The sequence below is a fragment of the Macrobrachium rosenbergii genome, chromosome 9 (assembly GCF_040412425.1).
Source record: "Macrobrachium rosenbergii isolate ZJJX-2024 chromosome 9, ASM4041242v1, whole genome shotgun sequence".
In the NCBI taxonomy this organism is placed as follows: domain Eukaryota; kingdom Metazoa; phylum Arthropoda; class Malacostraca; order Decapoda; family Palaemonidae; genus Macrobrachium; species Macrobrachium rosenbergii.
In genome coordinates, this window is record NC_089749.1 from 20,643,951 (window position 1) to 20,656,003 (window position 12,053).

Here is a 12,053-nt window from a genome sequence, read left to right on the forward strand (position 1 = left end):
CCTAGAAGACAAATTCCAAGCAACAGGAAATTAGAGCTGGGAACTGCAAGAACAAGACAGATGGAAATCATTACTGCTTTGATAAAAAATTCTCAAGGACATTTAAAATTTCCATGCATGTTTGTGCTGCCTGAAGAAGAAAAGTGCACCATTCTAGCCTGCAGAGGATCAGAACCAAGGGAACCCAACAGTCAGACATATCTTGGAAACACCAAACCAGGGCATCCCCATTCATACTGTAGGTCTTCACAGACATCTAAGTGAAGGAACCATTCGCAAGGAAGGCACTGGCATCAGTATGACAGAATACATTAGTCAACACGAGAACATAATTAGATTTGAAATAAAAGTGACCCTGCACATACAATACAGGGTCTGTTGTGCCTCAACAACTGACAATTTGAGGAACTTTGATCATGCCCTCCCTAATCACAGGCAGCAATGGCCAAGAAGTAGACCATAATCCCAATGCAATAAGTTAATAAAAGGTGAAGGAGGTTAAGTAAGCCTACGAAAACTGGCAGATCACATCTTAGGCAACATCGCTACAAGACAATGAGGAACCACAAACCAGAGCAAAATGGCAGAATCCACGAAAATTATGGTTGAGAGCAAATCTAATGGGCAATTGTAAGGACACCGACGCCACAAAAGGAACCAACGAATGTCAGTCACAGGAAATGCACAACACAAAAAGCCCAGGCAATTTTGAAAATAGTGTGACAAATGACAATGCAACAGACAGATGGATCCCCTGGGGGCTGCTGAGAATCTAAAAGAGAGAATATAAAGGGAACTGAGGACCTGAGGGGCAAAGGGGTAAAAAAGAAACAGAACACAGGAACCATGAACATTTGCAGGTGAGGAGATGCAGAGCTGGGAGGCCTCCCTGGAAGAAACTCGAGCAACACAGATGAGGACACTGCATTACAGAAAATGAAGAGGCTGGAAATCCAAACCATCAAAGTGTGGCACTGAAGAATAATTAAGGCAATGTTGTTACCAAAAGGTTACCATAAGAGGGTGAAGCACAAGAATAACACAACATAAACTGTTTATCTGCAGAGCCTAAGAAAGTAAAACATAGAACAGAAATGAGCATGAAGACAAAAACAATTCACAAGGCAACCAATATCAGGGAACAGGGCAAACAAATTCAACATTAATGTGTAATAAAGAATAATCTATGAAAATATGAACTAAGCAAACACATCATTTACTGCTGATATACAAAATCAAATAATTCATTGCAGGTACAAAAAAGAAAGTTCTCTGAAAAAAGTAAGTATATCTTAGTTTAACCAGACCACTGAGCTGAATTTATAGAGCAGAAAATGCATGGTCAAAAAAGAATCTTGGATAAAAAAAATTTATAACAGAAAAAGAACGGTAAAAAAAACTTGGTAAAAAAAAAAAAATTGAACAGCACGGAGAGGTGAAATTATGCATGTGAACTGCCTCAGTGTATGAGAACATGAAAAACATAAGAATCAGATGAAACAGCTCAACAACTGGGAAAGAACTTGATGTAGTCTGGGTAGCAGAGCATATATCCAAAACTGTTAGAGCCAAACAGAATTATGAGAAGTGGTAGTTGGCACACTTTGGAGTGTGAGCTTGGCATGTGTAGTGTGATTTTTTTCTTCAAAATGTAAGATTGCATAGGTGGTGTCCCTTCTTCACTGGACAAGGAAAATTAGGATAGATTGGTTTTATATGACAAACCAGTACTCACTGATGTTCCAGGGAACATCTTGGCAGATGTAAGCTATAACTACAATCTTTAAAACATTAATATCAATAATATCAGTAATATAAAACATCACAATAGGAAGTGACATCATAGGACCAAAATGGCGGGAGGGAGAAAAATGTAAACAAACGCGGGCGGGAGCGTTGAACAAATGGTGGCAGGGTAGAGAGAGCTCTATGAAAGTTAGGTCGATAATAGTTGGGTTGTGAGTCTGTTTTGTGTTTTTTTTTTGTCGTAAGCTGGATTGTATAGTGAAAATCAGTAATATATAACTACAGTCTTTGAAACATCAATATCAAAATATCAATGACAGATGTTTGTGGTAGCTCTCCAAAACCTTCACCTGACACTTTTTAAAAGTTACACTGACATTAGCATTGTTAAAACTGATCTTTATTTCAGTGGTATGAGTAAATCTCTCGATACTTCTATTAGGACACTTCATATAGTATAAGAAAAGCGTTGTCTTTGTATCCCTGCAGGAACAACTTAAGATTACAAATTTTGATGAAACCTTATTATTATTTACAGTTATCATTCTTCAACTTTACTCACCAAATTCCATGCCATTGAGCAATGCATTATATTAGGTACAAAAACTACAAAAAAATAAATTGTGATATTTAACTGCTTTATAAAGCAAACATTTAGCTAGCCATGCGATATCTCCTTTCCCTATAAACCTATAAAACCAGAATGTAAGCTACATTTAAACAATCAAGAGAACCTCAATAATATACAATCAGACAACCTCAATAATATAAAATAAAACTAAATGCAACTCATGATACAAAGAAAATAACTTGCATTTTACCATGGAATGTCACTGCAGGACTTCAAGTCAATTACCTTTACATGTACTGTACAATTATAATGGCATAACTTACCTGTGGTACTAAACTCGGGCAATTCTTCTTTAAATGAAACTTCTATGCTAACTCAAGCAACAAGAACTACAACATAGGAACCAGGGCCAGATTAATTTACATTGGTAAACTCTGACACTGCCTTGCAAAAGTAACAATGGACAGAAGAGCTTTGCACTAATCATCCTAAACTTCTACAGTGACTCACTAATATTTAGGTCCCTAACTAAAAGAAATTATTTTTTCAGGATCAACAGCACCAATTTTTCTATATAAAGGACCCAACCCAATTCCTGTGAAAATGTTTTGTTTTTCACATACTGCAAAATAATCTATTTCTCAATGTGACTAAATAAATTAGCAACTGAAAAGTTACACAGTACAGTATCTATGTTTTTGTGATATTTGCTTACACAAAATCAGAATACATTACAACATAAGCTAGGTTTGTGTCTTACTGACCACTGAAAAAACTGTATACAGTTTGTCAATTTAAATAAAGGTGGAGGTATCAACATATGGCAGCTAATGTTTAAAAAATCATGCATCTTTCCTGGAAAGTTTTATAATTGTAAAAATATAGCCAATTTTTAATGTAATTTCAATTTTTCCTGACACACACACACACACACACATATATATATATATATATATATATATATATATACATACATATACTGTATATATATTATATATACACATACATATAGAAATAATCAACACACGATCACGTGTGGAACAGAAATAAATTTCTGACTCACGTCAGGATCGAACCCAGGTCTTCCTTGGGTGCAGTTGCTCTCAGGTTCCAACTTCTTTTAGACTTGTATGGCCTAGTGGGTAGCGCCCAGGCCTTTCAACTGGAAGACCTGGGTTCGATCCTGACGTGAGTCAGAAATTTATTTCTGTTCCACATACATATATATATATATATATATATATATATATATATATATATATATATATATATATATATATATATATATATATATATATATATATACTGTATATATATGTATATATATTTTATATACTGTATATATTATACAGTACATATATAAAACATACACACACATATATGTATGTGTATGTGTGTGTATATATATATATATATATATATATATATATATATATATATATATATATATATATATATATATATATATATATATATATATATATATATATATATATATATATATATATATATCAGTGATTACCCTTGTAACTGATAACAACCTTAACAAACTCTTATGTAAATCTGAGAAGCAAAAAAAAAAAAAAAAAAAAAAAAAAAAAAAAGACAAGGTGCTATATAAGCAAAGTATAATTTTATGTTCTTTCTTCTGTTCTTCAAGGAGCCGACTTACATTAGGATTTAAACATATTAAGGACTACAACCACTTCCAGATTTTAGACTAAACAGAATTTAGAATCTGCCTCAAGTACAACTTCAAGATCTTGATCACCAGAGAAGTATCTTAGTGTCTCTAAAAACACTAACATAAAAGAAATATACAGACCACTCTACATAATAATGTTTTACAGTAAGTCAGACCCATATTAGAAGGAAAGCAATTCTGAATCAACAATTAATGCATACCACTCCATAAGGAGGATCTATGAAATGAAACTATTCAAAAGTGATTACTAGTTCTACAAGATTTCAAGCCATGACTGCAAAATATCCCAAAAAATTTTGTGCAAACTATTTTAATTCAAACATCAATTGCATGGTATGTAACAACTGAAAAAAACTGCAAAAAACTTTAACATCAATTGCATGGTATGTAACTACTGAACAAAACTGTACAAAAACTTTTCCTCATAATAAAACCAAACATAGTAAATGAGAACAGCCTGTCAACATTATTATGGCATAAATAACATTTGCTCTAACACTTACCGAGAGTTTGTGACAAAGTCATAATTTGGTATCTTACATATCTTCCCATCCAATATCTGACGGAGCGTTTTCAAAATGAGTTCATTATCGAAAGCATCAGGATGATCAAAATTGAAGAGGCCCTGCAAAATGCATTAAGCATGTAAAATCATAAAAGCTTCCATGGCATTATTAATCATGCCAAAATTACAGCAGTCTTCTACAAAATAAGTTGTTCTGACTTGGACTCAACTTCAGCCATAAATAAATAACAGCTCAAGCCTTTGTGAGTGCAATTACAACCCTAACTATCAAGTGCAACACCAAGTTAATAGTTTTCAAAATACATACAGTACTGTACTACAAATCACACTCTGCTCTATAGTAGTTTGCTTAAACTTGTAGTTACTTACTTTGAGGGCCTTGGAAGACTCTTCTGGTGTGAGCGGACGATAAAATGAATCTTGTGAAATGCATACCACCCTTCTTTGTGAGTGTTCTATGTCATCCTGTCCCAGTCTTTCCATGATGCGTTTGCATACTGTCGACTGTAAGGAAAAATAACATGAATGAATGCAAAAATCAGCCTTCTTTTTCTTACAAGTTTATTTAGTTCTAATTCTAGAAAAGAACTACCTAGCATTGGCATAGGAAAATATAACAATGACTTCTAATGAGGCAGAGTCCAAGTGGGGAAAGAAATGTGGCTTTCCACACTACAGCATAGTTTTGCTACCATAATAAAATTCTTACAAACTTTGGCAATGGCAAAGAATTTAGATGTCTAACATATGGCCAAGAGAAACATCTGTGTCGTACCATCTTTAGAAAAATTATGAAAAAGGTGACACAACACCATCCTGATGTGTAACTAGTGATCATTGTGGTTCAGCAACAATAAGACCCTGATATTTTTTAATTTCTTTATGATACCTAATGATCAACAATGGTTGAGAGAGAGAGAGAGAGAGAGAGAGAGAGAGAGAGAGAGAGAGAGAGAGAGAGAGAGAGAGAGAGAGCTAAACTACCACATTCTGGTACAAATACTCTTCTAAACAAACACAAACGGGTTAGCAGTTCCTATGGTTTTGAAAATATTTTTAAATTTCACGCCCAACAGGCACAAGCAACAGCGTATAGTCAGGCAGTGTACAGCGTGTGATATGTTGGCCTGAGAGGCTGGGATGTGGGTACAGTACCTCTTGCCCTGACTCGACCTCCCTTGCACTCACCGTGTATGAAGTCAAGTTAGGTCAGTGTTCGTGTATGATTTTTGTGTGTTTGCCTGTGTGTAAACTTTAAAACTCAAATTTGTGTAATATCAGTATGTCTGCCAAACCCCCAAATGAGTCTCCTGCTGGTAGTGAGAAGAAGAAGGGGCATTCCATCACTTTAGAGCAAAAAATTAAAATTATCAACCAACATGCCGCTGGAAAGGCAGTCACGGTGATTACACGTGACAAAATACTAGCAGAAGAGGAGCGAGCTGATGATACTGCTGCTTTATCATCCTCCTCCTCTTCCAGTTTTTAGTTACAATATACTTAGCCATCAACAGCCTGACACCGTTGAAGTGCGCCAATGATGGAACGAATCTCATTGAGTACCTGTACAGTACATGTCTGATTCTTGTTTTTGTTGTTCAATTTCTCTGTTTGTACTGAATTATCATAAGTCAATCCGCACTGAACCTCCATAATTAGCTGATAATAATAATTATACCATATATGTATAGAGTATACTGTATAGCATAGGCTAGGCTAATTTCTGGTTACAATTTTTTCAAGTAACGATGGGGTCACTGTAACGTAAGCCCATTGTAACTGGGGGCATACCTGTACTAATATAAGAAAGAAGTATAGATTATTAAGTAATGGCATATTCAGTTAGAGAATAAATAGCTAAGGCTATTTTTTTTCACTATTTACCGCAAAAGTCCAAGGTTTCTTAGTTAGAATTCCATATTCAATACACTGTCATAATACAGGTATTTCACTTAAACTACAAAATTGGCATTCTCTTCTTTACCAGAAGAGAATTCCTGTGGCAGAGAACGTATAATCTATAAACAATATATTGACATTCTTCTGGCAGAGAAACTAAAATCTATAAACAATATTGATTATCACAAATGCCTGATACTTTACAAGTTGTCAGCACTCTCACTGAATTCCTTTTTTCAATACTGAGTAGCAATAAACTTAAGACTCATAAAGGAGACATTACAATACTGAGTAGCAATAAACTTAAGACTCATAAAGGAGACATTACAAACCTTCCATACCTTTTAAGTTTCTGATCATTTCAATCCTTGTAACTCCAAACACAAAACTGCATACTATGCCAATAGTTTCTTACCCCTTTTTCTCACTGTAGATGTGAAATCTGAACGATTAAAACTACTGTAATTTTATAATCCAAACACTTTATTGCAATCCTAATATGGTACTTCAATATCCTTACTTCCCTTGCCACTTGACTCAACTCATCCTATCATCAACAATTAGATTTACTCCTGCATACCTTATATTAATTTAATAAGATGTACTGAGAGTTAGAAAGTAGGTATGATGACACAGAAGATGGAGATCAAGAATTATTAACAGTGGCATTAAGAAGTGCACAGACAAATCAGAAGTTGGCAACAATTGCATCCTTAATGTCTGTTGATCCACATATAATTCTACTGTAAACTACCACTCAGTCCATGCAAAACACATTTTCCTTCTGCTCTCAAACTTCTACAAAACTTTTATGTAATAAATACTTGATCCACATGCCCTCTGCTTTGTCCAAGCCCTTACTGCTCTTTAAATTAATCCTTCTGCCATCTGTTTTACTTAGTCAACCAATCCTTACATATACATACTAAGATATTGTTGATAAATATATGCATCTACACTCTATAAAATACAATTCATCTCACTTTCCCTTAAACAAGGTACACTATAACAATTATTCCTTGCAGCCATCCTCTGAAACTTTTCTCCTCTCCAAGTACTGTATACTTACACACATCCAGACCAGCCATTACGCTAATGACATAACTACAGTACCTCCATACCACAGCATCTGACTTGCGCTTCCATCCTCTCTTAATTGTAGTGCCAACATACTCAACCTATACTTCCACAAACACAGTAAACTCATATTTATATCAGTCCTTTCCACCCTAACCACAAACACAGTAAACTCATACTTATATCAGCCCTTTCCACCCTTAATTCAAGTCTGCCTTGCTTCTATCCTTCCAATTCGACAACGCTTCAAATACTTTAAAAAGGACAACATTTCCCTATCTAGTATTCTTAATTCCGTTTGTTCATTAACCTTTCTCTCTCTACATTTACCTACCTCCCCAACAACTTCATTTATCCCTAATGGATTTGCTCAGCTACACCTCTTATTTTCATTACTTCCCGAACCTCTAATCTTTTTTTTTCCTGCCTCATCCATCCTCTATACATGACCCTCTCTTCTGTCATGCAACTGCACCTCAAAAGTCTCATTTTTCCTTAACTAAACCTTCTCCTATTCTTTCACTCTGGTGTCTTTCATCCTAACACATTTTCTCTCATCTTATACACCTTTCCCCACTTTCCTCCATTCAAACTAATCAGACTCAGAGAGCTGGAACCTTTGCCCTCCAACTGACAAAACCTTCTATTTTCTATTTTGCTTCAACAAAATATTCAGCTATACAGTAACTACAGAAACTCTTCTTAGCTTTACACTCTAAACTTTGCTTCATCTTCTCTAAATTTAATTACATTACTGTATAAGCTTAAAAATGCTTCATCTTCTCTTAGCCACCCACAACATACTTATAAATACTCTACTTTTGAAACCACGTATTTCCAACAATTAAAGGTCTTCTCAGAGCACATGTTCACATGGCATTACCTATTCTAATCACTCATCTCTTCCAACTATACCTCTTTTGCTTCAACAGATTTTTGCACATAAATCTCTGCAAGACCACTCTTACTCATTTTCCAGTTAGCTCTTTCTCTCGAAGTATTTCATGGAGACGATGTTGGCACCATACCTTGCCTTTTTTTAAACCCTAGTCGAAAATACCACAGCTGTCTAACTACCAGCAAATAATTCACTGCTTAGACCAACACAGGCATGAGTTTTTCATAAAGTGTGCCAGTTCTCCCTTCCTCCCTGAAGAGTCAAACAAAGACCGACAGGATTCACTCCCTACACAATGCTATCCTAAAATTTCAACTTAGTCCCATGCTAGTCACTCGGATTGGTACTGGTAACTTACCACAAAATTCCTGATTCACGGAAGTATGAGAGCAAGAGAGGAAAGCTTACATTCTTAAGGAATAAATTATTGAAGGAATGGACTGACTTTCAGCAAGTTTCAAGGAAATAGTACTGTATTCCCATAAGCAAAAAGGTAAAGTTCAATGTAGGTTACAAGAGCAGATGAACAGAACCTACCCTAATACACACAAGGGAAGAATTTCTCTTCTCAGGTAGTCTTGTGGCCTTAACACCTGTCAGGCCACCATCTGATTAAATTTACTCTTGTGAAATGGGTAATCTTCTTAGGTTTACACTACTCAATGAACGTACATTTCCTCCTGACAAGCTTTGGCAATGTCTTGTTTTGTTTTGTTTATCCTAGTGCTTACAGGCTTCCTCTTTAATGAAACACCTCCCTTTTTACTTGAAAAATTAACTATAAAATTGATATGGGTCCTAATAACTATAAATCAAGGACTAGAAGCAATATATAGTACAGTATTACAGGCTTACCAATTCACAAACAGTTGTGATAGCAGTATTTATCACACACCCTGCCTCAAGCAAGTTCATACCCTAACTTAATACATTATGTAAGGGCAGAGTCAGGAGATAATTGTTTATGTTTAAATTATTTGTAGCAGAAACCAGTAGAACCTAGGCCCTGTTGACAGTGGCAGCCCTTTCTATAATTTTTTTTCTCATTTGCAATTGGGTGTAATAAGGAAAAGAAATACCAGAAGCCTAAAAATAAAATGGGTAGTACAGCACTGTTCACTTAGAACAACAATTTAGTTTAAATTTATGTATACAGTATCAAATTAATGGAATAAAAGAAACCAAATTTATGTGAAGCTGCAAGCATCAAACCAATAATTTAATTCATATCCTGAAAGAGAGAACTTAATAAATCAAATTTTCATCAGCAGTAGGCAGTTCCACAACAAAGGGCCATGTACCTTTATTAAAAGCATCTCAAGTTTTGAATAATCTCCCTTCAACTTTAATGCACTCATGCATATGCAGTTTTACCTACACTGATTAATGTGTTTAATGTTCCATCACTCTTTTTGTTATTAGCCCTCAGGTACAATATTTTGTTTCCTGTAGTTTGATCACAGAACTATTAACCAGAGGCAATTAAAGACAAGAAAATGTGCATGAAAGGTGCCTATGTTGACAGGCTTTACTTTCACTGTTTTTTTTTTATCATATGTGATATCTTATATTCAGATGTAATAATTTCTCCCTCTTTATAATTAGTCTGGTTACAAAATTACTCCAGATTACCGGGGGCAAAACAATAAAAGAGTGGGATATAAAACAATCAGAAAGGTGTCTAAAGTTGACAGGCTTTACTTTCATTCTTTTCTATCACAAATGACATCTTATATTCAGATGTAATAATTCCTCCATCGAATCCACTTTGTGATTAGTGTGGCTGCAAAACAACTTCAGCCTACTAGGGGCAAAATGATCAAAGAGTGGGATACAAAATCAAAGATGTACCACATCAACCCAAGAAAACTGGATAAACCTTGCCTTCTGAAGGATTCTACATGTAAATTATCATATCCCTAGGCACAGCACAACAGAGAATGCATGCCACAAGTGATCCACATCCGCACCCAAAACACCATCGGGAATTCATGCACCATGCGAGCAATGTCTGCACACAAAGTATTACATGGAATCCATGCAACACGAGGCCCATCCATAATCCAAGCACACAACAGTAAAAACCTACTTTTGTCTAAATAGGGAATATTACACCGAGTCAAATCCCACGCATAAATTTACTGAGCATGTAAACAGAAAATGGAGAAGCCTACAACAATTTTAACATACCAAAGAGGCAACATCAGCTTAATATTCTATATAATAATGTAGTAGTCTCCTATCAATTACAGAGGTTGCTACAAATGCAGGCAGCAGCTGGCCCCTGCAATTAATTGCTGATCATGACAATGAACATACAAAACATTTTAATAATGTCTCTATTGATATACAAATCATTTTAATAGTGGCTATACATTAAGAATGGACACTGAAAAACACATATCTAAAGTTTCAATCTATCATCCCATGGGATCTGCTGATTAAAAAAAAAATAGAACTGACAAACCTTCCTCACAAGACAACTGACATTCAATTGCTATTGTGGACAATTAACTTATATACCTCAAACAAACTTGCAAGTGTAAAGTGTTGATGATCAAATTATATTTTTTTGTATATTATACAAAAGTGAGCAATACTTTACAAAGTACAGTATTTTCTAGGGATGCACAAGTTCTGGCTGGAAAAGGAACTAGAAAATTAGTTCTATCATTTATGCAAAATTTACTTACACACACACACACACACATATATATACATATATGAACTGATTATATAGAAATTCATGCTAGTTGTTTGTACGTCTTTGTAATCAGAGAGTAATAAACAGATAGCAGTATCTGAGTCGTCGACGCCATACGGTCGTTGAGGTTTGGCATGGGTAATTCAAATGAGTGCCATACATTGAAGACCCTAATTGGTTCCTTTTGATTATAAGAGACCAATCAACTGAGGTCTATGTAGCAGTCGATGGGCTAACAAGCACGTCTAATAGACAGTGATGGCTCGTGTCGCCTCTGAGTACCTTTCGACTATATTTGCATAATTAAGTAGCCAAATATTAGCAACAGGGCCCTGTGTAACTATTAAGAAAAATACACATGTTAATCGTATCTTACGCATTTTATTTGTACTGGTAGACCCTATAGATGACCGAAAACCAGGTCATATTTTTGGTGTCAGTCGCGGGGTATTGCCAGTAGTAATTAACAGCATAATTGTGAAGGTGAAATAAACAATGCAAAATCGAAGAAAATCAGTGCGCGACCGCGGGAGTGCCAGTGCAAGTACTGATAGTGTTAACAACTACAGTGCCAGAGAAGAGGACAGTGCAAAAGAGCAGTCAACGGATATCCAACGTTTGTTAGAAGTGTTGCAAAAATTAACAAATGAAATTCAAAATTAAAAGCCTGTCAACCCACCCACAATTTCGGCCAACGATGCGTCGTCACCACAAGTGTGATCAGTCGAAAAAATAAAAGAACTGCCAGTGCTAGATGGATCAGTGCCTGAGTTTGACAACTCACGCACTGGAGAAGGTTTCCTTTCAATCGAGACCTTCATAAAGTGTATTGAAAATGCCACAGTAGGCTGGACAGATAGAGAGAGAATTGTGTAAACAAAACAAAAAGTGACAGGGAAAATGACGGTTGGCCGTTGCTGGCGGTGT

The 12,053-nt window shown here is 35.4% G+C and overlaps 1 protein-coding gene across 4 annotated transcripts in view; it reads right to left on the minus strand.

The window, feature by feature from the left end:
* Positions 1–12,053, minus strand: part of Uck (Uridine-cytidine kinase) — a 202,979-nt gene that overhangs the window by 43,360 nt on the left and 147,566 nt on the right. For all 4 annotated transcript variants that reach the window (XM_067108510.1, XM_067108508.1, XM_067108512.1 and 1 more), the window contains exons 2-3: positions 4,918–5,052; positions 4,526–4,647 (exon numbers count right to left, since the gene is read on the minus strand). In XM_067108510.1, the coding sequence (XP_066964611.1) occupies positions 4,526–4,647; positions 4,918–5,052 (257 nt within the window). The remainder of the gene's footprint in view (positions 1–4,525; positions 4,648–4,917; positions 5,053–12,053) is intronic.